General features: G+C 39.2%; 1 protein-coding gene across 3 annotated transcripts in view; it reads right to left on the bottom strand.

The window, feature by feature from the left end:
- COL4A3 (collagen type IV alpha 3 chain) overlaps positions 1-27,847 on the bottom strand; it is a 159,170-nt gene that overhangs the window by 29,947 nt on the left and 101,376 nt on the right. For all 3 annotated transcript variants that reach the window (XM_006047125.4, XM_025262130.3, XM_006047126.4), the window contains 21 exons: positions 25,837-25,899; positions 25,364-25,423; positions 24,257-24,301; positions 23,909-23,962; positions 22,967-23,008; positions 20,892-20,976; positions 19,405-19,440; positions 17,258-17,422; positions 15,645-15,737; positions 15,033-15,128; positions 13,236-13,306; positions 12,106-12,288; positions 9,977-10,145; positions 7,495-7,587; positions 6,396-6,497; positions 5,408-5,505; positions 4,685-4,835; positions 4,196-4,309; positions 3,032-3,199; positions 1,334-1,423; positions 841-975 (listed from right to left, as the gene is read on the bottom strand). In XM_006047125.4, the coding sequence (XP_006047187.3) occupies positions 841-975; positions 1,334-1,423; positions 3,032-3,199; positions 4,196-4,309; positions 4,685-4,835; positions 5,408-5,505; positions 6,396-6,497; positions 7,495-7,587; positions 9,977-10,145; positions 12,106-12,288; positions 13,236-13,306; positions 15,033-15,128; positions 15,645-15,737; positions 17,258-17,422; positions 19,405-19,440; positions 20,892-20,976; positions 22,967-23,008; positions 23,909-23,962; positions 24,257-24,301; positions 25,364-25,423; positions 25,837-25,899 (2,113 nt within the window). The remainder of the gene's footprint in view (positions 1-840; positions 976-1,333; positions 1,424-3,031; positions 3,200-4,195; positions 4,310-4,684; positions 4,836-5,407; positions 5,506-6,395; positions 6,498-7,494; positions 7,588-9,976; positions 10,146-12,105; positions 12,289-13,235; positions 13,307-15,032; positions 15,129-15,644; positions 15,738-17,257; positions 17,423-19,404; positions 19,441-20,891; positions 20,977-22,966; positions 23,009-23,908; positions 23,963-24,256; positions 24,302-25,363; positions 25,424-25,836; positions 25,900-27,847) is intronic.

Here is a 27,847-nt window from a genome sequence, read left to right as displayed (position 1 = left end):
GAACACTGGAGTGGGTTGCCATTTCCTTCTCCAATGCGTAAAAGTGAAAAGTGAAAGGGAAGTCTCTCAGTAGTGTCCGACTCTTAGCGAACCCATGGACTGCAGCCTACCAGGCTCCTCTGTCCATGAGATTTTCCAGGCAAGAGTACTGGAGTGGGGTGCCATTGCCTTCTCCACACGGCAGACTTTCTTGAATTTTGATTTAATATTGATTGCATTGATCATATAACGAAACCTGTCATACAAAGAGCTTAAATAATTTGAAATAATGTGAATGGGTTTGAATTTGAACTTAACAGCTACAGCTAACAATTCTCAGCCTTTTTAAGGCATTGACTTGTAATCAAAACACATTTTCTCTTCAGTAATTATTTTCCAAAGGTCTCTGAACATGAGAAGCAGTTTTTAGATGCAATCAGAAGAATTCATCCTGGCAGTTGATAGAATAGAGTAGAATTTGAGGTGGAGATTTCTATTCCAGCCAGGGAACTTTTTTATGTGGAGTTTTCTAAAGGTTTCATTTTCACCATTCTTGGCCAAAGCGGGGCTTTGAGGCTTAGAATCTAAAAATTGACTGGTGATAGTTTAAAGACAGCAGACTGAAATGCAGAATTAACTTAGAATAAAAAGTTATGATTAAAGAGGCGATGTATTATTGTTAAAGCGCACAAAACCCAGTTCTAGTGGAACTTAGCCATCAACTGGCTTTGTGAGCTTGGGTGCAAAATTAAACCCTGGTCCTCACTGTGCTCATATGTCAACTAAAGGGATTTTCCTGGATAATTTCTTAGTCCCAGAATCAGCTCTGATGTTCTGGTCTAAATGTAAAGAAGTCTTTACCTTTGAGTCCTGGCTCCCCTTTGTCCCCCACTAAGTGGAATATCTGAGGAGACCCAGGAGTTCCTCTCTCTCCTTGCTCCCCCTGGGCTCCTGGGGGTCCTCTTGCGCCCTTTACTCCTGGAATTCCAAAGCTCCCTAAAAGACAGGAATAACAGCATCAGTTCCTTAATTCTTTAGAGGTCCATGAGGATTCAAAAGCTAACTGCTTATCATAAAACAAGACAAATAAACCAAAAAAGGTTAATAGGGCTAAAAACTTGATGAATAGTTGCTCCTAAACAGGCAGCCACATGAAGGTAGTGGTCAAAGCCTATAGGGAGAAAAATATGCCTCTATTCAAATCGGAAAAAGGAATACAGAAAACTGCAAAATTAAATATACGATTCCCTCAGAAATACTTTCTCCTCAAAGGATAAAATATAATTTATTTTTCTGCTAATTAAATGAATATTGTTCATACCTTCTAATAGCTGGAAGATACTCCATCACTTACCCTTCTGTCCTGGGGTGCCTGGGCTCCCAGGAGGCCCTGGGGGACCAATGTTGCCTGGAAACCCCATCATCCCCATTATTCCTTTTTCACCTGTGAAAAGAAATTAACACAAGGCAGCACATGTTGTAAATAATGAGAAAAGTAAATACTCCATAAAATAAAGTATACTTAGGGGAAAGAGAGTTTAAAAAAATGGTTTCTGTAAATAGGAAAATAATCATAATAGTCTATGAGATGGGTCAGGAAATGGCCTTTTTCTTACATCACAGATGTAGAAATCATTGGTAGTACATCACACTTGTGGGTGAGAAGAGACTATGGCCGAAGTTCGGGAGCCTTTCCTCCTCCCGAATAACTTTCAATCAATAACTTTCTGTTATATTCCCTTATCATACTGCCTTCACAGCCTTTGTCTCTAGATGAATCTAGGGCCTGGAACAGTGATGGCATATACTAGAGGCTCAGTAGTATAAATGAAAGGTTAATTAGCAGATTGAGTCCTTTGACCAATTTTTTTTAAACTTTTTAAAGTTTGAGTATAATTGTTTTTCAGTGTTATATTAGTTTCTGTTGCACAACAAAAGGAATCAGCTGTAAGTATACACATATTCCTTTCCTTTTGAGCTTCCCTCCCACTCCGCCACATTCCAACCCTCTAGGTCATCACAGAGCACCGAGCTGAGCTCCCTGTGCCATACCGCAACTTCCCACTAGCTCCCTATTTTACACATAGTCGTGTATATATGTTAATGCTGTTCTGGGCTCTTCTCATGAGGAGAGATCAGCGAGGTCCTTACACCATGAGAAGACTATTGAAACATTCTCCCCCAAACATACAAACCATAAAAAGTGATGAAATAAAACGAATTATAAGGGAATACTATGAACCATGATATGCCACAAAATTAGATAACTTAGACAAAAAGGACAAATTCTTAGAGAGGCACTGCTAAGTCACTTCAGTCGTGTCCAACTCTGTGCGACCCGATTGACGGCAGCCTACGAGGCTCCCCCGTCCCTGGGATTCTCCAGGCAAGAACACTGGAGTGGGTTGCCATTTCCTTCTCCAATGCATGAAAGTGAAAAGTGAAAGTGAAGTCGCTCAGTCATGCCCGACTTAGCGATCCCATGGACTGCAGCCTACCAGGCTCCTCCATCCATGGGATTTTCCAGGTGAGAGTTCTGGAGTGGGGTGCCATTGCCTTCTCCATAGAGAGGCATTGATTACCAAAATTGACTCAAGAAGAAATCAAAAGTCTGAATAGATCTATAAGAAGTGAAGAGATTGAATTTGTAATTTTATTTTTCTTCTAGGAGTTTTATTGTTACAGGTCTTAAAGTCTTTTTTTGCTTGTTTTTGTGAGTTTTTATTTTTTTCTTTATATATATATATATTATTGAAGTATAGTCGACTCACAATGTTTCAGGTGCACAGCAAGGTGATTCAGTCATATATACACACATATATTATTTTTGAGATTATTTTCCATTATAGGTTATTACAAGATATTAAGTATAGTTCCCTGTGCTATATAGTAAACCTTTGTTATTTGTTGCATATCTATTTTTTTTTAAATTAGAAATATAGCATTCTATTCATGCTAAGGCAAACAAGTAGAAACATGACTGACAAAACAACAGTAACTTAAAAGGAAAATATGGAAGAAGAGGGAAGAAGAATAACAAAAGCAAGGGTACCTGGTGGCCCTAAAAATCCTGGGTTTCCTGGATATCCTTTTGGACCAGGTGGTCCCATCTCCCCTCGGTGACCTGGCATTCCTGGTAGTCCAGGTTCTCCAGGAAATCCTGACCTATCCAAGCCCGGGATACCTGGGTCTCCCTTTGGCCCTGTTTCACCTCTTCTGCCTGTATATAAATGAATGAATGAAAAAATGAACACACAATTGCTTTCCCCACCAACTCCAGATATATTTCATGGCTGTAAATATTTAGCTTTGTGATTTGAGCAAATCACACACTTATCTAATTGGTTGAATTAGGTCCCCTTTTGTAGAATTCAAAGATCCCTTCTGGCTTTAAGATTCTGTGTTTCAGTGCTTCATGAAGTGATGATAATGTAGAATTTAGATTTATTTTCTAGTCCTGCAGGCACATCTTGGGAATGCACTTTCTGACCATGGCTCAGTCTTTAACCTGCAGGATTGGTACTGAACCACTCACCTGGCAAGTCTCAAATGCTTCTGGAAACAATAATGGCACCCCTACAACAATTAGCATTTTAGCTAAAATCTAGCTTGTGAACATAGCAGAAGTGTGGTAGCTGAGTCCTGAAGGATTTTTTCCCCCCGAAATAGTTCACAAATCTGGTTGAGAGAAGCCAAAAAGATAGTAAATTTTCCATGACCACCTAATCTTCATAATTAGATTTATTTTCATATTCTATCTTTTATGTTGCTTGTAAAGCAATTGACTCTATGTTCTAGTTTGTAACTTATAAAAACATATATATTTGCATATATTCACTCTGTTTCAATAATTAGGATAAATTTATCACCTTAATATATGTATAAAAGTATTCAAGGTAAAATATTTTTGAGAGTTTATATGTGCATATATACATGTAAATATATATCTGTATGTAATTTCAGTGTTCATATTTTCTTGCATACAAGACAGACCAATTTTACTGTAACTTCAGGTAACTTAAGGTCTCTTACTCTATTGATGGTACTCACTGCAATGAATCTATGACAACAGGTTTCTGTTTTTGAAATCACTTTTCCCACTGAACAGTGGTCAGGACTTGTTACTGGACAGTTCTCATGTTAGGCAGCAAAGCTCAGAGTAGGAGTCCCATGTCACTTGTCCGCCTGGTGATTGGTTTCAAGGGCCTCCCCCTACCTTGTTGCCCTTTCAATCCATTTAAGCCTGGAAGTCCTTGAGTTCCCCTGGGACCCTCTGTGCACCTTCCTGGGGGTCCTCTTTCTCCTGGTGGCCCGGGCTTCCCTGGATCCCCTGCAAAAGAGAGTCCAAAACACAATAAGGTGCCAAACTCAGGGTCTAGTATTGCTATTCCAGTCATTCTCCTATAACTTTCCCCCCTGAATGGAACTTATATTTAGTACCATTGATAGTACCATAGTCCTATGTCTAATACAGAGGACACTGGTTAAAAGAAAAGAAGGAAGGAAGGAAGAAGGGGGGAACAAAGGTAGAACAGCAATGGAATGGAAAGTTGAATGGAAAAATAATGAAGCCTCCCACATTCTATTTATTGAGCTAGAAGTTTGTTTGAGAAGAATTCTTCACTTGTAGAGCACTTACACACTCAAATGGCAGCATTGTAGCTGAGCTCACAGTGGAAAAAGGTAACCATACTTGCTATTGTACCTCGTGGTCCATCAAGACCCCCAGTTCCTGGAACTCCAGGGAGACCCGGAAGTCCAGGGAGTCCAATTTCTCCATTTTCCCCAGAGCTGCCTCTTTCTCCTGGCAAACCTGGCGCTCCGGGTTCTCCAGGCATGGCTAGTCCTGGCTCTCCCTAGAGCACAAAAATGATGTTAGTTTCACTGCATCATGCTTTCAAATCCTTACTGACTATAGACTGGTCTTTAGAGCTATTTACTTGAAAATAATATATCCAAGATGGAGGTTCTACATCCCTTTCTGCATAGTCACCACCATTCCATCCACTTCCCTTTTTCAACTCTAGTTGCTGACTTTTTAAATAAAATTGTGCTTACTAATTCTTCCTAGCCTCCACTTTTTAAGACTGTGGAATTTCCTACAAACAGTCTAGATATCTCTTTTGACAGTTTTTCTCATAGCTATCCATGTTTGTTTCTGAAGTTTTTCCATTTTAAGAACTCTGAATGCTTCTGAAAATTAAGGAAGAAATAGAGAGGCAACTTGGTATTCTTACACCTTCTATCTCCTTTCTAAAGGGGAGGAATAATTTAAAGAAACTTAAAAAAATCAGTATCTTCATTATCTACAAATATATTGATAATTTCTGCACGTAGAGCATCCCCGACTGGCAGGGGCATAAGAACTGGCCAACTGTAATTGACCCTCTACTCCCCCATACTAGTCTAAATTTTAATTCTCCAAGACCTTGATTCCTGGGAGACCAGGCTTTCCAGGTAAGCCTGGCTTTCCCATTTCTCCAGGACAACCTGGTGATCCTTTGGCTCCTGGAAACCCTCGGTCTCCTAGAGAAAAAATAATACAAGTTATAAGTCTTATAAGAGCCTAAGCAGTAGCTCTCTCATCTTAAAGTGCTTTTGCAAGGCAAGTAGCCTTAAGTGTTTTCATGAAAGTCTGAAAAATGAGAAAGACAACTGCTAAATTAGCACTTTAAAAAAGTCAATTCCAAATTAGACTACATTGGTTCCCAGTTTAAAAAAATTACCTTCTGTATTTTCGTTGTTTAGAGCCACTAAATTCTGGCAATTCTAGTTTAAACCACTGATACTAATTGACAATTTGGCTGCCTTTTTAAAAAAAGTATATTTCACATACAGTGTACAGCCAAATGAACTTTTACATGGCTATCTGATGTGAGCACTGACTCATTGGAAAAGACCCTGATACTGGGAAAGATTGAGGGCAAGAGGAGGAAAGATTGGGGGCAAAAGAGGATGAGATGGTTGGAAGGCATCATCGACTCAATGGACATGAGTTTGAGCAAACTCTGGGAGATGGTGAAGGACAAAGAAGCCTGGCATGCTGCAGTCCACGGGGCTGAAAGAGTTGGACATGACTGAGTGACTAAACAACAACAACAAAAACGTACAGGTATCTATTAAGAAGAATAAATTCCTTACAATCCCACAATCAAAAAGAATCATTATTACCATTTTGGTGAATTTCCTTCCAGTTTTTTTCTGTGTATTTTAAAAATATACGATTGAGATGAGATTGCATAAAATGTGAATTCTTCCTTTTTTGCTTAAAATTATTGTAAGATTTTTTTCCCCCATTTAAGACTAGTGGAAAACATCATTTTGAAGGATTTAATGGATATTTCCTACGCTATTCATTACATGTGTTTACATTTTATAAATATCCACAATGTGTTTAAAATTTTTTGAAAACTTACCCTTCGGTCCAGGAGGCCCAGGGAATCCAATTCCTGGAATTCCTGGTTCACCATCAGGCCCTGGGAGACCCAGGTCACATTCTCCTGTGGATCCAGGGATACCTTGAAAACACACAGACATCCATGTCAGCACCTTCCCTGTATCTTGCCATAAAACAAGATGTTTGTTTCTGCATCGTCCCAGACCTTTTTGGAAATTAAGAAATAATAAGCCCAACTTCCTACCCATTTCTATCTAATGAGCTTATCATTAAGAAGCACAAACAATTTTTCAAAATTTTATTGTTAATTGGAGGATAATTACTTTATAAATTGTGGTGGTTTCTGCCTTACACCAGCATGAATCAGCCATAGGTATACACATGTCTCCTTCCTCCTCTTGAATCTCCCTCCCACCCCCCACCCATCTGACCCCTCTAGGTTGTCACAGCGCAGTGGCTTTGGTTCCCTGCATCATACAGCAAATTTCCACTGGCTGTCTATTTTACATATGGTGATGTACATGTTTCAATGCTACTCTCTCAAATCATCCCACCTTCTCCTTTCCCCACTGTGTGCTAAAGTCTGACCTTTATGTCTGCGTCTCCTTTGCTGCCCTGCAAATAGGATCTTCAGTACCATTTTTCTGGATTCCATATATATGCATTAATATATGATATTGTCAATAATTTTGAAAATATAATTTAACTTCTAAAATGAATTATTTTTGATATCTTGAACTATATGCCCTCCCCCCACCATGAATGTAATGTTAAGTTTTAGATGATGTTGGCAAAGAAGTTAAACTTTCAAATGAAGAAGCTATGGGAACCACCAGTTCACATTGCTTGCTCCTCCACCAAAAATCCAGGAAGTCTGTTCTCTCCAATCCCTCTTAAGGAATTGTATCGATTCTCTTTTGGAATCAGAAGTACTAATGGGAATAGTCCAGATAACCTCAAAGGACAACAGCAAGTCTCCTGTCTGTTGGGTTGTCCCCTGTGACCTGAGCTCTTTATTGGAGCCAATGAATCTGTTTTCCTTCTAATGGGAGAGTTATAACCAGGAGAGTCAGGGTGCCATCTGTTCCCATGTACCACATGGCAAAGGGGATACTCACCAGGGGGACCCCGGGGACCAGCACGGCCTGGAGGCCCAGGGGGTCCTGGGAGCCCTGGGACTGGTGTTGAAACACCAGTTTCTCCCTCAGGACCTTAAGAAAATTTACAGCATAAGATTGGTTTGCATATTGAAGTTTTTATTTGTTCAGAAGGGAAAAACATAATTATAAGGGATTCATAAACATACCCAAAGGGATATAAAAAATAATCTCTGCTTCCATAGGCTTCAAACCTGGCTTAAAGATGACCAGCTCTCTTATTCAATTGAGAGACTCTTATTCAATTGACAAATTGAATAAGAAACTCTCTTATTCAATTGACAAATATTTATAAGCATCTGTTATTGCCTAAGCCTTGTTTTAGTTAATAGTCCAACATGCTGATGTATTAAAAGAGAACCTATTCTAAAAAAAATATTGATAATATGGAATTCAGCCTAACTGCTAGGGAATATTTATTGGGTGACTAGTTTTCACAGGAAGACAGTATAGTTTACTGAATAAAGCATGAAGTGAGGCTTGACAAGTTGAACTGGGCTTGAATCTTGGCCCTGCTCTTTGTGAGGTCTGTGAGCTTGGGCATGCTTTTTAATCTGAGTTCCTCACGTGTTGAAGAAATAATGACTGCCTCCCAGGTAAAGATTTGAGATAATGTTCTGACCAAAGTGCGTGTGTGTGCGCATGTTCAGTTGCTTCAGTTGTGTCTAACTTTTTACAACCGCAAGGACCATAGCCTGCCAGGTTCCTCTGTCCATGGGATTTCCCAGGAAAAATACTGGAGTGGGTTGCCATGCCCTCCTCCAGGGGATCTTCCTAACCCAGGGATCAAACCTGGGTCTCCTGATTCTCATGCATTGCAAGCAGATTCTTTACTGCTGAGCCACTAGATAAGCCCTCTGAAAACAGTGGCCAATATTAAAACAATTTTTACTGATTAGAATCACCCATATATTCATATATTTATAGAAAAAATAAGTTTATAGTAATGTGGTGGGACAAATTTGGTGATAATATATTTTATGACAATGGAGTCCTTCCTTAAAATTCCCTTTGAAAGAACAGAGGAGGATTTGAAGATGAATTAGAAGACGGTAAACTTACTCATTAAAGGGACAGATGGTAAATAATTTAGACTTTATGGTCCAGATGTGTCTCTGTTGAAATAACTCTGCTTTCCTAGTGTGAGAATAGTGAGGAACAATCTGTGTGCCAATAAAACTTAATAGGAAATACAACTTTTAGTGTCTATTGTACTGCCTATAATTTTCACATGTCACAAAATATTACTCAAAAAAATTTTCCAATAAATTGAAAATATAAAAACCACTCTTAGCTTGTAGACTATACATAAGTAGGCAGTGGGCTGGATTTAGACTGTGGTCTGCTATAGTGTGCCAACCTTTGGATTAGAGTATCAGCCTTAAAGTAAGGTGCAGAAAAAAATACTCATATAACTCATATAACCAGAAAATAAGCTTTACATATGTGTATGGACAGAAATGCATGCATGCAATTTATAATGTCCTGTTGACCCTTGAACAACATGGGTTTGAACTGCAAGGGCCCACTTATTGGCAGATTTTTTCAATAGTAAATATTAGAGTACTACATGACAGGCTAGGTTGAACTACACAGATAGGGAGGAGCTGCATACAGAAAACCTGACTCTAAGTTATACTCATGTAGAGTTGGTGCCCCTAACTCCCATATAGTGTTGTTCGAGGAATGTATATATAAATATATGCAAGTACTACAGGAGATACTGCATTCAAAATTTTATTCCTGGTGAGGAATGCTATAAAAAGATCTGGAGACCACTGGTATTGAATCACTAAAGTGATTTTAGAAGTAAAAAATTACCAATGCAGCATTACTTAACACTGTCAGTAACAGGAAATTCTCCTTTTCAGCCATGTTTTCCACCACAGGTGAACATGAGGATCCAGTCCCTCCTGAATACCACAGCTATGTTCAGTACACATAGATCCCAAAGTTAATGGCACTTCACGACTATTGTCAATACAACTTTTCTTCATTTGCCTTAGATATTTTGAAGTTTTATTAATAAACCATTTATGAGGTTATGGATCAAAAATAACAAATTGCAATAACATGAGTGGGCCCTGGGGCTAGGAAGCGGCTTCTCAAGGTCAATCTTACAGGTTTCTGCCTCCCCATTTTTTGTCATAACTGACTTCCACTCATCTATTAGGATCTATTCATTCCATTTATCTATATCAGGAATGGATATAGACTATTCCTAGGAAATTTCAGCTGCTGTTGCCCAGTAGCGTTGCTCAGTAACATTGTTTTCTACCACAGCCTCCATGTTCTTTCCCAGAGTCTACAAGTTGACACAGTCTTCTTATTAGATGTAATTTTCTATATATTCATTAGTCTTGGGGGAGTTACATTCCCTCTAGCTCTAGGAACCATCAACCCACTCCACAGGAAAACAGGACTGGAAAGAAAACTAACCAACCGGCTTCTCCAGGTGGTCCAGGGGCTCCAGGAAGTCCTTGGGCTCCCTTTGGACCAGGCTCTCCCTGTGGTCCATAGTCTGATGGTCCAGCCGGTCCTATGGGTCCTGGGGACCCAGGGATACCAGGATCCCCTGGAAGACCTGGGTCCCCCTTCTCACCGCTCAGGGCCTGTATCAATAGGAATATGTTTGGATAGTGATTCATCCAGTATCTCCTTACACAATCTCACATGAATATGAATACCAGTTAGGTCATCATTGAGAAGATCCTGAATTAAAAGGCAGTTGTTATTGAAGGCATTGTTTCTAAAATAAGCACTGAATGATGTCTGTTGTTTCCTGCCTTTTGGGATCCAGCAACATGTCATTAACTCTCAAGTCCCACTTAAGATGTCCTACAATGGGATGCTATGCATGTAACAGCCCAGAAAACTCAGCTCAAATTGGCCAACGATGCAAATGGCATCAGAGTTGACATTCATGTTAATGTCACATTTCTAAAATAAACCCAGTACAACAAATCATCATTTGATTGGTTTTCACCAGGTATCATTACAGAGGAGATATTGAGTCTGTATTAATTTTTTCTTAAATCTTTTGTTGTTATTGTTAATTTCATCATCTCTAGCTTTGAAAATGAGTCGTATCTTTTAAAGTTGAATTTGACAAAATAACCGAAGTTCCCCTTTATCCCCAAGTGAAAGTGAAAGTGTTAGTCACTCAGTCGTGTCTGAATCTTTGTGACCCCATGGAATGTAACCTGCCAAGCTCCTCTGTCCATGCGATTCTCCAGGCAGGAATAATGGAGTGGGAAACCATTCCCTTCCACAGGGGATCTTCCTGACCCAGGGATCAAACCCAGGTCTCCCACATTGCAGGCAGATTCTTTACCCTCTGTGCCACTTTCATTGTTCAATGTCCCTCTTTTATGATGGCAGGGTGTAAGACTCAAAACAGCTCCTTGATACTCCCTTACTTTCTGGGACATAATAAGAACTAATAAAAAAAAAATAGGGAGAGGAGCATCAAATAGGAGCATCATATGGACTGTATTGGGCTTCCCTGGTGGCTCAGATGATAAATAATCTGGCTGCAGTGCAGGAGACCCAGGTTTGATCCCCAGGAAGGGAAGATCCCTTGGAGAAGGGAACGCCAACTCACTCCAGTATTCTTGCCTGGAGAATTTCATGGACAGAGGAGCCTGGCAGGCTACAGTCTATGGGGTAGCAAAGAGTCAGACACGAATGAGTGACTATAACTTTCACTTTCATGGACTGTATTCATACTAGAACAAAAGAATTCTGTACTCCAGCCCTTTTTAAGCATAACTACCTCCTTGGAGGGATGAATCTGAAACATTGACACTGCTAGCTGCTCTGGCCAAAGAGGGTTTTTTACACAAAAAGATGTAGGAAAGATTGCATATCATTTCTACATTTGGGGAGTCAATTCATATTCTCATATTAAAGGGTTTGTGAATGAGGCTTTAAATTGTTTCCAAGTTTCCCTGTTCAGGGTAGAACACTTTTGACTGGATAACACTGATAAGCCTTGGACACGCTGGGTAGCATGCCTTGTGAAGCTCTCAGATGTATGTGATAAGTGGTCAGCCTCTGCCTCATTGACATTTAAAGATAAAAGTCAGTAAGAACTTCTCACTTGAACATGTGAGAGATTCTATACATGAAAAGACAGGATTTGTACAAGCTTAAATACTGTAAATGACAACACTTTAGATTTTTTTGACTACATTATTTTGTCCTTTTGGCATTTATTTTTACTTAAAAGAATGAAAATGTCCCTAAAATACTGACTAAAATTTTCTGTTACTAATCATTTTCTGAACTTCCCTATAAACTCATTTGACACAAATGTGGAATTATTACTTGTGTATGAGACAAGATCATTGTCAATGTGGAATTTTATTTGGGCTGAAAAATCATTGAGAAAAAAAGATATTGAGTGCTACATATTTATTTTGTCAAAATACTATAAATATTTGTTCTGGTTTGAGGGATGAACTGTGCTGAATGACCAATAATTTTTTGAAACGAGACCAGCTGATGTCTTAACTTTAGAGCCCTTCATTCAGAAGGAAGGTAATTTGGAAAAAGTTGCTGGGTACCAACCGGTTCTCCTTTAGGTCCTGGTAATCCTTTCACTCCCGGGGTTCCAGGAATGCCATCCAAGCCCTTTCTTCCAGGATGTCCTTGGAGTCCTGGATCCCCTGGGGCACCCACTTGTCCCTCTGGCCGAGGTGTTTCACCTTTTTCTCCTTTAAGTCCTGGCTGACCCTGAGCACCTGGGAATCCCTAGGGTAGTACAGAAATGTCTCCATTGCATTGGGTACAGTTGTTCTTATCAATCTTAAAAAAATGTCAGTAAGAACTTTTCAATTATAATGAACATAAATTATTTTCCAGACACTTTCTTTGACCCACAAGTATGTCAAGGTTTTTGGCTTTATTTTTACTTCCAAAACTATAAGAAAATTCAGTTAGTATAATTCAATGCAACGTCTATAATAATATAATTCAATATGATGCCACCATTATCATAAGTCAGATTATGTTTGAATACTGGTAAATTTTAATATGTATCCACGGATAATTTGATTCAAATACATTTATCCAAATATTACTTTCTGGTTTTAAATTTTTAACAATTTTATTGAGGGATTTTCCTGACCCAGGGATCAAACCCAGGTCTCCAACATTGCAGGCAGATTCTTTCACTGTCTCAGTTACCAGGGAAGCCCCAGAATATATATCCATGAATAATTTGATTTAAATGCTTTTATCCAAATATAACTTTCTGATTTTAATTTAACAATTATATTGACATATAATTTAAAGATCATAAAATGAATCATTTGTAAGACTACAACTCAATGATTTTTAGTAAATTTACACATTGAGCTGTGATCGCCACAATCCAGTGTTGAAACATTTCTATTACCCCTCCAAATTCCCTCAGATCTACTTGCTGTCCACCCCTATTCCCAATCTCAGCCTCAGGTAACCACTGATCTACTTTCTGTCTCTGATACCATTTGAAATGATGATAAATTCATGAATTCACTTATTCATTCACACATCATTCATTAATTCATTCAATCCAAAAGTATCAACTAAGTGCTTTACTATTAAGTAAGCCTCTTTCTGAGGCACCAAACTGACAACTTACATGGACAGCAACCATTATCTCCAGACTGCTCCAAACTGAACCTAAATAAAGCTTCAAAACTATGAAATCTTACTGGAAATCCTGGAAGACCAGCACTTCCTGGGGACCCTGGGCTTCCTTTAATGCCAGCTGCCCCTGGTTCTCCTGCAAAGCAGTAAATTATTAAGCAGTCATTGAACACAAACTTGGAGTAGCCAGGGTAATGCAGTGTGTGAGGAAAATAGGGTGTTTTCTTCTGAAGAAAGAAAATTTCTATCTTAAAAAACACAGTGGAGGATGACAATGGGAGTTAAAAAACTGGAAAAAGAGTTAATGTTCAAAATAAGTACTCAAATTTTAGCTTCCTAAAATTCTTGTCTTTATAATTTTAAGGAATACATTAATTTTTTTCTAATGATAAAAGTAATGGATGTTCATGGTAAAAAAATTATACTGAAAGAAGAGAATAAGACTCATGCATAAATCTACCACCAGAAGATAATATTCACTAAAATTTTCATGTGTGTTACTCATAAATTTTATATCCGTAAGTGCATAGGAGTTCATAATATACTTTTTTGGTGTCATACTATGCATATGTCAATAAATATGGATTTATAGCTTCACTTTAAATGGCTGTAGCTTATTGTGTGGGTGTGCGTGTGCACGTGTGTGTGTGTTTAGTTGCTCAGTTGTGTCCAACTCTTTGCGACCCCATGGACTGCGGCCCACCAGGCTCCTCTGTCCATGGGATTCTCCAGGCAAGAATACTGGAGTGGGTTGCCAGATCATTTATTCAGCAAACAGCTATTTTTAGACATTTATTTTAAGATTTTTTTTGACATGGACCATTTTTAAAGTCTTTATTGAATTTGTTACAATATTGTTTCTGTTTTATGTTTGGCTTCTTTGCCTGAGATACATGTGGGATCTTATCTCCTGGACCAGGGATCGAACTCACCCCCTAAATTGGAAGTCAAAGTCATAACCACTGGACCATGAGGGAAGTCTCTATTTTCAGACATTTGAATTGTTTTACTCAATTTTAGCTGTTGTAAGCAGTCCTATGATAAATACCCCATATTTGGTTCTGCAAACTTAACCAATAATTCCCTTTACAATAAATTCCTAAAAGTGTACCTCCAGGTCCAAAGAGGTAAAAACCTTTCTGAGGCTCTGGATATCTGTTGCTAAATTGCGTTTTGCTCTACAACTGTGTAGTTCCTCTGGGTATTTAAATATTTTGGTAAAGAGGATCCCTTTAGAGGGTCTTTTGGATGGATCTAAGGTCAGTTTATTAACAAATGTTTATTCATATTTTATTTCATGCAAGATTTGAGTCAGGAGAATTCTTTTATAGTAATTAAAACAGTTTTACCATTTATGCATCTTCTTTAAGCTATAGCTGTAGTTCCTCAAACATAAGGAAACCAAGGAAAATATAGCAATGCAACTAGTTGGGCAGCAGCAATGAGCTGCCCACCTGCATCTCAAGCCTTGGGTCAGAGATGACTCTGGGGATGTAGGAAAACTATGATAGCTTTCCTTTTGTTCCTTCTCGCCTCCTTTCCTTTTGGTTTTTCACCATTTTCCCCCAGAGACTTGGGTACCAAATAGAAGCTGCAGAAAAATACTTCCCCTGTTCTTTGCCCCATCCTTTCCACTCAGGCTTGTCTCAGGTAGTGAGCAACTAAAATGCAATAGAGGGAAATGCCATGTTTTATGGGGTTTTTGGCTTTCTTTATGTTAACAGAGTGTGTTTTGAAGGTTTCCCTCAAAATTCACGTAGACCACATCCTGACATTGAGCAATCTGATGTCTTTTTTTTTTTCTGTCCAGTGAGCGGAACCTTCTGGTACTTGCAAAAACACTTGGGTATAAACTGTCCTACCTTGGAATCCTTTTTCGCCTTCTAAGCCTGGAAATCCAGGGGGGCCTGGAGACCCTGGGATACAAGGACACTGTGTACACAAGAGGCCTGGCTCCCCTGCAATGAGAACACACTTGGCGTCACTCAAAATCCCACTCACAAACCCGAGTCCTCAGAAAGGACTGAAAATTTCCAACCACATGATCATTTATTAGGTCTAAATTTTTTTAATGTAGTGAAAATTATGTATGCATTCATACATATCTAGGACATGTATATTCATAAAAAATAATTCATCTATTATATCTGCTTATTGTATCTGAGCTTTTTTTTTTTTGCATTATAGAAAGGAAATCCGAAGAGCCCAGTAACAAACATTTACTATCTCAGTTTTTCTCTCCTTGAGTGCAGGATAAAACTCACATGCTAGGAACAGCCAATGATTTATTGCACAGGTGCTAAATAAATGATTGATTTCCAGGGAAATAAATACTGTTAGGTAATCCTTTTGGAAAAGAAGCCATCTGTGACTGTCTGCTATTTGGGATCACTGTCTCTGGGAAGTATAAAATAAGTGATGATAAAGATGATGAGAATGACTCATTCTGATCGAACATCACCAACTGAACTAACCTTTGGGGCCACCGACTCCTGGGATACCTGGCGACCCTATATGGCCTGGAAGTCCACCGAATCCAGGTGGACCTTCGCGAAAAACAATACCACCTGCAAAGAGACAACACCAAAGCTAATTTTTTATTTAAGTATTTTTTTCAATTAGCAAGTGTTTTAGGAATGTCTTTATTTTATATGCATTTCCCCATCTCTGTTTTGCAAGTTGAGTCTTGTGAAGGTTATCTGCAACTGAAAAGACTGACCAGCCTTCCTTTCACATCACACACACGAATTTTTTTTTTTTTTAAATAAGGATGCAGTTCTATTGCAGGTGCCCCGGGTTCCAGATTCTGACTCGAACATTCCTAAGCTTCAAGAGTTATGCACATCAGGCTTGTCAGAAATAAAATGAGGACACAAAACCTACATTTGGAAAAAAAACCCAGAGGGCTAAGAGCCCTGACACATAGGGAAGCGTTTTAGTTTAGTTTTGCTTTGTTTTCCACATAGATTCACTCCTTAACAGATTTGTTCTTAGACATTATGTCTATTAGTAGGATAATTTCTTAGATGGTTGTTAGCCTAGAGGAAAGCTTTTATTTATTATTTATTTAGATGGTTCAGCTTATCAGATCTTAGTTCTCCTGACCAGGGATTGAATCTGGGCCACGGCAGTAAAAGTGTCAAGTCCTAACCACTAGACCACCAGGGGAACTCCTTTTATTTATTTTTTAATATTGTTCATATAACTAGGTACTTAACTGAATTTCTTTATTAAGTTTTCCAGATTATTTTCTTAATTTTTATGTTTTAATAATATTGTCTATAAATAATGATTCCTCCTTTCTTAAAAAGATCTCTGGAAGATTCTTAAGGCTAGTAGGAGGGCTGAGTATAAAACAAGACCTCCTAGGTACCTGCCAGGAAAGGCATTTTAAAATACATGGAGTGATCTGTATGTTCTTGAGGTTCTAGACTCCTATCAGCCAACACATTTTGTGAAGTGGCTCTGTCATAGGATGGGGAGAAAAGGACAACTTCATCAGAACCTCCAGGAACCATTTCACATCCTCTGGGCGGCAGCTCTGTGGTTTCTGACCCACTCTACTTGGCAGCATCTTGCCTCGGTTCACGTTGCTCACCTATAGTTTCCTGCTCTGGGGCTTTCCTGCTGATGCTAAGGCATGGGATGGCCTGGAAGCCATGGAAACAGAGTCTGGAAGTGTGTGAGTGTGTGGTGGTGGTAGGGTGTTAGTCCTATCCCTGGAGAAACTTTTGCCTCTCGGTCCCCAGGAAAAGTTTATCCTGAGACTAAGTTATACAGCTTCTTGGAAGATAGTCTCCAGGAACTGAACAAGACGTTACACTTGGCTTGGGCCAACATGATAACAGTCACTCCTTCTCTGCTCACTCCTCTGTCCCTGCCTCCCTCTCTGTCTTCAGGCTACTGCTGGGCTGATCTTGCCAAGCAGTCACGCTTTCACAGGCAGCTAATAAAATAAAACACCAGTGCAAAGATAACACCTAAGGTCCACACAGATGGCCAAGCTGTATGTAAGGCTTATTGCCCCGATGAGCACACCTCTGTCATTGGGCATCGCACACAGAAGGGCGCCATGAAGCATCTTTACCTGGTGGGCCTGGAGGTCCCGGGAACCCCATAGGACCTGGAGAACCAGGACAGCCGGGGGACCCCGGAGGCCCTGCTGCAGTCTTTCCTGGGGGCCCTTGCTCCCCTTTACTTCCTTTCACACCGGGTACTCCAGGGGCTCCTTGGAGGCCAGGCCTTGATGACCCTTGGAAAAAATAATCATGTATTGTATTTAAAAAGTTCCCCCTGCTTAACATATGCATTTCAATTGCAAAAGGGAGATAGTCTTATAAACGTTGTACAATCGAAAAGAATATAGAGCATATGAAACAAAGTGAATTTTCTTCTCTCCCTCACCTGGGACCTGGTTCAACCACCACAACACAGCAGAGCTCAGACCACTCCATTCCCACAAGGTAACTTATGTGCTTTATTACAAGGGAATGAAACAGAAGTTGGGATTCACTGCAGTCTCTTGATTCAAAAGGATTTCAGGAGAAATTACTCAATACATGCTAAATATTTTGCAATTTTTTTTTTTTTTTAGAGACTAGAAGATGGCTATCTTTCAGTGTCTCAAATAAGAAAGAGAGAAAACTGTAATTGAACTTTTGTTGTTGTTGTTTAGTTGCTAAGTCATGTCCAACTCTTTTGCAACCCCATGGGCTATAGCACACCAGGCTCTCTGTCCATGGGATTTCCCAGGCAAGAATAATGGAGTGGGTTACCATTTCCTTCTCCAGGGGATCTTCCTGATCCAGGGATAGAACCCACATCTACTGCATTGGCAGGAGGATTCTTTACTACTGAGCTACCAGGGAAGCCCAATTGAAGTTTATTTCTGCCAATTGTCTTGTGCACTGTGTGCTAAGTAGCTTCAGTTGTGTCTGACTCTTTGCCATCCTATGGACAGTAGCCCACCAGCCTTGCTTATCTATGGAATTCTCCAGGTAAGAATAGTAGAGTGGGCTGCCACTTCCTGTTCCAGGGGATCTTCCTGACCCAGGGATCAAACCCACGTCTCCTGTGTCTCCTGCATTCCAGGCAGATTCTTTACCACTGAGACACCTGGGAAGGCTACTGGAAGGAGCTCTTTCTTAGTATTTGGTCGGACCTCTAAAATCTGCATTTGCATCATTTCACCTTCAAGAAATACCTGCTGTTAAGAGTTTGTTATATATTTTTCCATGTATATCCAAGTACACATAATATGTATACATTTTTTCTTTTCTTTTACAATAAAATCATAATGTACATATAGTCCTTCACTCTCTTTAATCTTAATTCATTTTCAAAATTATTTTTAAAATATACAGCATAGTATAGAGAAAAAATGAAATATAATCAATGCAAGGCTTTATCAAATCTTTGCTATTTTGTTCTTGTTTCCTTTTTACAAGATGGCCCATTACAGAATGACAGTTAAAACTGAGGCCACTGTGGTTAATCCTTAACTAACCATCCTTGACCCTATTCTTCTTCCTCTTTCAAGAGGCAACTACTCTAATGATTCATGAATATTTTTACACTTTACAGAATTGTGTATGTACCACAAACAATATATGTTAAAATATAAAAACTGTAATCTATGTATCCTTAGGCAACTTGTGATACATTATGAAAACTATCACCTTAACCAACCTAATTGCCACAAAATTAATGTTTTTCTTTCTCTGTGCCTTTTTCTGAGCCTCCTACTCCCACACCAAAGTTACTGCCTGACAGTTAAAAATGCATGCGTTTACTAAGTCTCTTCAGTTGTGTCTGACTCTGCAGTCGTGTGGACTGTAGCCTGCCAGGCTCCTCTGTCCATGGAATTCTGCAGGGAAGAATACTGGAGTGGGTTGCCATGCCCTCCTCCAGGGGATCTTCCCCACCCAGGAATTGAACCTGCGTCTCTTACGTCTCCAGTGTTGGCAGGCGGGTTCTTTACCACTAGTGCCACCTGGGCAGCTCAGCAGTAGGTAAAACTACTGAGAAGTAAAAAAGAGCAATTCTGTATCACTTTGTGTCAGTTTTCCTCCCCTTTTCCCCTGAAGGTCCCAAAGTTAATGATGAAGAAGTTGGAAACACTTGTATACCAATTAATGAAACATCACTCTTATGAAAATAATGCAAACTCATTAGAAAGCAGCATGTTTTCCTTTTAATAGTATTTGTATTGGTATCTGAGAAACATGTACATACCAGGACTTCCAGGGGCTCCAGGGGGACCACTGGGACCTGAGGACACATAACAGTAATTGTTTACAAAGATAGAAATATCCCCTCCTTCCGTTATTGAAATCTTAGATGGCAATATAATGATAATTACCAATACATTTTTCATACTTTGCCTCTACTCTCACATAAGTAAGTATGAGAAAAGTTCAGTCATTTAGACAAACTGCTAAGAAGAAACTAAGTTCATCTTAGATGTCTAACACTCAAAAACAGGGAGGGGGCGAAGTAGGGGATTAAGGGACATGAACTACTATGTATAAAATAAATAAACAATAAGGACATATTGTATAGCACAGGGAAACACAGCCCTTAGTTTTTAATAACTTTACATGGAGTATAACCTACAAAAGCATTGAATCACTATGTTGTACACCTTAAACCAATATAATATTGCAAATCAACTATACTTTTTTTTTTAAGTAAACTATAGTGCTTTATCGTCTTCGGATAACTCAACAGACATTTCCTAAGAGCTGTTCTGTGTTTAGCACTTTGCTGGGATGATCCAGAGGCCAGAAGGTCAAATAGCTGAAATTGTCAAAAACCTCAAAGTTTGGCCTGGATCCATCTCAGACCACTTATAGCTACAACACCGAGTAGGGTTCTAACTCTTTGATGTATATTAGTAACTTGTAGTGAGCATATCAGATGTTTTAAAACCTGTGTCTAATAATTATCTGTCCATTTGTTTAAAACAATGAGAATTTTTACACATTTAAATAAAATTCTCCTTTGAAATCTTATTTATATCAATCATTTTCCTCAGTGGTTCTCAAGCCTGCTACACATTAGAATTAATCTAAGGAGCTTCTGTGACCTGCCAGTATCCAGGGCCCTCCTCCAGGCAATTACATCAGAATCATGGGGAAGAAATGGGGACATGGTTCTTATTCAGCAGTTCTTGGGGAGTTTCAGTGTGCAGTGAGGTATAAGAGCTTATTAGCCAAGATCATCTCAACCCATCAAAAGGGACAGAATATAAGTCAATGTGACTTTAATTCATGGTCCTGGAAATCAGGAACCAAGGGCTTCAGTTCCTTCTTGTCCCTATTTGTGTAGATTTGCTCAAATGAGAGCTGTTCGGGGCTGCATCTTCTCTTCTGTAATCCCTCCGGGACTGCTGGTTTTGGACACTCCCTCTCCCTGCCCTCTGGCTATGTTAATGTCTTCCTATCAGATATGAATGTTATGTTTAAAGATACTTAATTATGCATAAAGATAAGCAGTTATTGTCTACTGTATACCACTTAAGGAATTTTTTTAGGAAAATATGAAAATTCAGTTCAGTCACTCGGAAACATCAAAAAATACCACCACCTATGAACATTAGGAGACCGCTCCTTTCCTCTTGCAAATTCTAGGTCTACAAACACATGCCTTGAAACACATTTTGCCATGAATGAAAGACACAGGATGATCAGCAAATGCTTTAGGAAGAAAATTATTCTCACCCTGCGGGCCACGAGCTCCTTTGGGCCCTGGTAGGCCCGGAATCCCTTCATCTCCCTTTTCCTGGTATGTGTCATAATATTCTGTCTTAAAGGAAAATGAAATTGAAAAAAAAAAAGATAGCTATTTATGGTAACTCACCAAATACAATTACTTCAATTTGTTATTTTTTGACTAAAATGATACTTTTCCTGAGTTCACAGGCTTATGTGTTAGAAAAACATGGCAGTTTTATGGGATGGATAAATTAAAAGTTAACCTGGTATCATGACAGTGCATATTTCATGGGCTTTCATTTAGAAATACATTTTATGATGAGCCCAAATCATATACACACTCTTAAATATACATATACATATCTATATATGTATGAGTATGTATGTAGAAATTAAAGTTTTACAAAAGAGTAACTTCTTACAACATATGATCAACTCTGATATTTTTTATTCTATTCCATTTCATTTTTTAAAAATGCTTGTCCTGTGGACTAAATTTATTTCAAAGTACGTTGGGATGTATACATCAAAAAAATACTTCATTGTTTCTCTAAATTTCAGGACAGCATTGATCTTCAGACAAACATTTCCTTAGTCCAAGGACTGAGGATTATTAGTATTTCTGAAGTGATCAATGGACCTTCTGCTCATTTCCTTAACCATCTTCTTCCAAAGCAGAACTTTCTCTGAAGTCAGTAGAAGCTGCAAAACTATGTGGAATTGAGCATTAAAAAAAATGATGGAAATATAAAAGTTTTAAAAAACTTTTTTCATATGTTGCATGGGGCCAATTAGCTTACCGACTTGTTTAAACAACTATAACAAGAACTTTGTAGTTAAAACTGTATGCATAAAGTAAAAAAAAGAATTCATAATAATAATAGTAGTAACAGTGCAATAAATTCCTCCATCATAAAATCCATCAAGCTATGTATGTACTTGCCAAGTATTGGCAAAGTACTTTCACAAAATAGCCTTTCATCTTCCCAGCAACCCCTTAAAAGAATCTTGGGATTGTTATCTGAATCATTTGCTTGCAAGGTAGAGAAGCTGATTTCTGGGATCCTCCTTCAGTTACTGAGTTAACTTACTAGGCCTGGGGGGTCTGGGAACTACATTTGTAGGAGGACACAAACACACTCCCCCAGTGACTCCTCTGCCACCAGGGACCTTTTTGTCTCACCTGCAGGTCTTAAATGGGAGTTCTGCTCTGCACTCTAAATGTGAGAACCACCATCATTTGAGGCAGCAAAGGAAGGTACCGGAATTCAGAGCCTGGGTCCCATTCACACTCATCTCCTCAAGCTACAGAGTCACTATATACAGCGTGGCCACCCTGTTGCCAGGAGCTGACTGACATCAAATCCATGTCCACTCGAGAAGGAGGATCACCTGCCTCTAAGGAGCTTAAAAGTGAAAGTGTTAGTTGCTGAGTCATGTCTGACTCTGCAACATATGGAAGATAGACCACCAGGCTCCTCTGTCCATGGAATTCTCCAGGCAAGAATACTGGAATGGGTTGTCGTTCCCTTCTTTAGGGGATCTTCCTGATCTGGGGATCAAATCCAGGTCTCCTCCATTGCAGGTGGATTCTTTACCATCTGAGCCACCAAGGAAGCTTGGGCTGGGGTCATTGGGTTTTGCAGGCCCTGAATTAAACCCAAAGTTGAGCTTCTGCTGCCTCGTAGTTCGGGGATGTCATAACAGGGCCCAGAAGGTGAAGTCCTTCTCCCACACCCCCAGGACCTGAGCTGTCCTTCACTGCTGCCTTCCTATGCTACTCAAAGGTGCAGGATGACCTTAGGCCTGGCCTGTTTAGACAAAGGCTTTTTCTTCTCTGCAGCCCAGGATGGGCATTGCCAGTGCATTCTAGGGACCAAGTAGGACCAGATAAAAATATTTGCCCATTATCGAATGGACAAATAATGACAATAGCTATTTTTTTGGCCCTAAATTGATAAAAAGGTAAATACTATAATCTCTATCATAGCAGTTAATAAGGGACACTGATTCAAAATTTCCTTGATATTTGGAAAGACTTGATCAAGCATAACGTTAATATTGTCCCTCATTACACTTACTGGACCACGAAATCCTGGAGGGCCAGAGTTTCCTTTCCACCCCTGTGTTGAAAGACAGTTACAAATTATGAGCACACTAATCAAAAGTATTTACATGTTAGGTATACTTAGAAATCAAAATGCATAGTTAAACCAAGCTATGCTAAAACTGATGTTATTTCTATGAAATGTGCAAGTCAAATTAGCACGAAAGGGATATTGACTTTTGATTATTTTCCTGGAGGGCCATATCTGAGGCAGAAATCCTATCTACAAGGTCTGGAAGAAGTGGCTCTTGTTCTCTAGGTTTCCTCCACATCACTTCCTTCAAAGGATGCTTGCATCATTGCATGCTCTCCCTATTCGCACCTGGACTAGAGGCACAGGGAAGCCAGGCCATGGGTTGTAGGCAATTCCCAGTGTCCCAGCTATTGTCAACCTTTGTTACTGAAGAGGGCATTCCAGAATTCTACAGAAAGCCATAATATCATAGGATAAAAATCTTGACTCTGGATAAATATACCTATATAGGAAAATTATTTGAAATCTGTAACATATTGTCAGAAATAAATTGATGTGAAACATAGTCCACAGTTCACCAATGACTACCATTCAGTTCATCGTGACCCAGGTTGAGACTGACAGGGTTCAGACCATGCTTGACCTTCGATGAGCCGATACTTCCTCCAATCACAGGTCCCTTCCAACTCCTTCCTCATGGGAAGCTGAAATCTCACTGGTCCTAAGCCAGCTTCCACTACACAGAACAGGTTTAACATCTTTCCCTTCAAGTGTTTAAATAAAGCCACCACAGCTCTCCTTTCTCCCTAACAAATACGCTGAGGTATTTTAGTGAACTCTGACTGCAGCTCCTTGCACCGAGTTTCAGGATGTGGGGAGGAAAACGGTGAGAAAACCCAACCAATAATAAAAGCTGAAAGCAGATGTCCGGAAGGGAATTACCTTAATGCCATCTTCACCCCTTAACCCAGGGAAACCCTTGTCGCCTTTGGCTCCCTAAGAGAAGAGCAAAGTGAAGAGATCAGAAGACACACTGATAATCAATTTCTTCTGTAGCAAGCAAAATGCTTTAAACTCCTTTTGGTGGGGTTGCGGGGGGGAAGGGTGTTCAAATGACCTCTCTCCACAGAGAGGGTGTGACACTAAAGCGTACTCAGCCGCTCAGTTGTTTCCGTATCTGCAGCCCCATGGACTGTGGCCCACCATGAGTGACTCTCAAAAACCCTTCTTGGTCTAATACGACTGACTTTCATTACATCAATGGACCAAGTCATGACTTCATGACTTTACCTCAGTGCCAGGGAAACCGGGGGCACCATCTTTTCCAGGCTTTCCCTAAAACAAAAACAAAAGAAAAACATGTAACTTACGGATACTTTAATAAACACGAAAAACTTAAATGATACGATCTCTTGATCTTAGGCAAGAAAGCCTAACTGAGGTTTCCCTCAGTTATTAGAACGAAAAGCTATTAATTGCAGAACTGACGATGACCTTCTTCTGCCAGGAAAGGCAGAAGCCAGTCAGACTGGGAAGTTAGGGAGGGTCATGGGATTCTCCAGGCAAGAGTTAGATATGACTGAAGCAACTTTGCACACATACAGTATTCCATTGTATATATGTACCACATCTTCTTTATCCATTCATCTGTCAATGGACACATGTTGTTTCCATGCCCTGGCTAAACTAAAGTTAGCCATCCAAGCTTAGAAAGAAAATCAGGGAAGCACTGAGCAGAGAAGTAAGCAGGAAAATTCAGAAAGAGAGAGGCGTTCACAGTCAATGTATTTATTTGCAATGTTGGCAACTCTTTGAACTGCAGACATGCCTATATTTAAATATACATATAAAAGGAATTTTACAGTGTTTAAAGAGACAGAGCTGTTTAACTATTATGGTATTAACTATTATGGTACTTACCTTCCATTATAAAATTAAAAACAACATTAGTTGAATATTTTTCTTAGAAAAAATATCCTTTTCCCAGTGTATGATTTTTAGTTTTTAAACAATGAGAGTGCTGCATGCTGGGTACTATGGGCTAATCATTTCAGTCCTGTGTGACTCCTTGTGACTCCATGGACTGCAGCCTGCCAGGCTCCTCTGTCCATGGGGATTCTCCAGGCAAGAATGCTGGAGTGGGTTGCCATGCCCTCCTCCAGGGGATCTTCCTGACCTAGGGATGGAACTCTCGTCTCATGTCTCCTGTGTTGGCAGGCAGGTTCTTTGCCGCTAGCGCCGCCTGGGAGCCCTAAGCGTCTTATACTCGCCACCTATAAAGTCCTGAGTACTGACTAATTTGGGGCTTCCCTGGTGGCCCAGATGAACCCACCTGCAATGTAGAAGACCTGGGTTCCATTAATTTAGGCTGCACATGACAATGATTTCCAAACTCACCTGCGGGCCTGGTTCTCCAGGAGCACCTTTTTCTGATCCATAAGATTCTCCAGGTGGCCCCTGAATCAATGAGAGTTAGGTCAAGTTTTGTAAATTACTGATCTTTGACTTATATCGATTTTTATTAACTTTTGCCTTCCATTAAAATTTTTGAAATGATAGGTTATCTAAGTGAGACATCTTATTTATGAATATCAAATTAAAAACAGATGCTATAAAATCAGATGCTGAAGATAAATCACAAGATGGGTGACAGAGGGTGCATGTAAAACAGTGCAGGGATTTCAGCTAGAAGCGGCCATAAAATAATTCTAGTATTTACGACCGCTGCAGTAAAATGCTATCATGCTTTAGCTAATATTAAAATATTACATACATCAAAATATGTATGTACAAAATATTACATACATCAAAATATGCTCCAAGTTTCTACTATTAGTTTGAAGGGAACAATATGATTCTAAGTGACCTACGGAGGGTCCAGGGGCTCCGGACTGTCCCATGGCTCCCCGGTCTCCCTTCTCTCCCTTGAGGTCCTGTCACAAAAACAAGTTGAAGTCATCAGAAAGAGAGCAAACAAGATATTACTGACTACATTTGGAAAAGTCCTCTAGCTGTCCATGAACTGGATTTTCAAGTTACATATATACCTCCTATTTAACATATCACCATTTCTCACATTTTGAATTTTATACCTGTTAACCCCCTGAAACAATACACAAACATTTTGTGTTCTGCATTTTATTTTTTGAATTGAGGTCTAGTAGATTTATAAATATTATATTAGTTTCAGGTGTACAATGTAGTGATTTAAGATTTTTGTATATTATACTCCATTTATAGTTATTATAAACCACTGGTTATATTCCCTGTGCTGTACAATATATCCTTTGTACAGTCTCTTTTTTAAAAAAGAAATTAATTTAGATCAAACTATATTAAACTAATTTAACTCCTGAATCAGTTTTCTATAAGTATAATCAGATCATTTCTAATATATTTTACTCTCATTTTTAATATATTGAAATTATTTTCACTGAGATCAATGATTTTCTGAGTAAATGCTATAATGAGGATTTGAGTCATTAATCAGGTTTGTTTTGGCCTTATCACATTTTATTAATATTTTGTAAAAATATAATTTTCAAAAACATCCTTTGGGTCAAATCTCCCAGCTCTTAATGTTCTCAAGATAAGATTTTTTTAAATCAGTTTTTCAGCCAATAAAGTGTTAGATTTTATTAAATTTACTTTTGTTGATTAATTCTGAAAAGTTCAGTTATTTTCCTCAGGCAATATTTTTTCCAGTATTCAATGAGAGTTATTATTTTGGTCATATAAAACTTCACCGTGTTTTAACTTATCAGTTTTGTTTGATAACGTCTATCATTAAAAGTTAATTATATTGAAAAGTCATGGCTAACGTATTTCTTTCAGGGTGATGAAAATGTTCTAAAATGCCCACGGTAAGTTGCACAACTCTGTGAACACATTAAAAGCCACTGAATTGCACATTAAATGGGTGAATTATATGTTATGTGACTTATACCTCAATAATGCTGTTAAAAATTATAATGAAAATCCATGAATTTCTTCTTTAAAATGGTGAAAATTACAGCATGTAAATTATATTGCAATCAAGGTATTATCAAAACAATCATAATTTTAAAAAAGAGAGATGATTTATGTTTACTTCTTAGTTTGTTGTTTAGTTACTCAGTCTTGTTCGGCTCTTTCTGACCCCATGGACTGTAGCCCTCCAGGCTCCTGTGTTCATGGTGTTTTCCAGGCAAGAATACTGGAGTGGGTTGCCATTTCCTTCTCCAATTTCTTAGTTAATCCACAGGAAAATTATTAGCTTCCCCCTCACTCCCTATTACCTGTCCCAGACATTTCAGGATCAACCTAGTGTCTAGGATTGGGGTATTATGCTGTGATGCACTTCTGAGCATCTGATTCAATTTTGTTCCCTGGTCCTTCCAGCTACCCCAATGTGAGAGCAAAAAGCACCTGATAATTTCAGAATAAGAGTCATGGTGTCCTTGGAGAGGAATGGGGGCCACAGTGTCTTGGGGTTATAATGGCAGGGTAAAAATGTCCTATTTGATTATGATAACACTCCACCCTTATTTTTAGGCCATTACCATCCTTCCCTGGTGGCTCAGTGGTAAAGAATCCACCTGCCAAGCAGGAAATACAGGTTCAATCCCTGGGTCGGGAAGATCCCTTGGAGAAGGATATGGCAACCCACTCCAGTATTCTTGCCTGGAGAATACCATGGACAGAGGAGCCTGGAGGGCTACAGTCCATGGGGTCACGAGTCAGACATGACTGAGTGACTAGATACCAAAACAACCATCCAGTTGGATCAGAGACATATACCCATTTTGTTACCACCTATCCAAAAATACACACTGAAAACCCAGCCTGTGTTAGGAACAGTGAGAGGGATGAGGATAAAGGGTAAGCAAAATTAGATTGAGG

This window comes from Bubalus bubalis, chromosome 2 (assembly GCF_019923935.1).
Source record: "Bubalus bubalis isolate 160015118507 breed Murrah chromosome 2, NDDB_SH_1, whole genome shotgun sequence".
Lineage (NCBI taxonomy): Eukaryota > Metazoa > Chordata > Mammalia > Artiodactyla > Bovidae > Bubalus > Bubalus bubalis.
The sequence above is the reverse complement of the archived record's forward strand: the minus strand, read 5'-3'. Positions and strand labels throughout refer to the sequence as shown.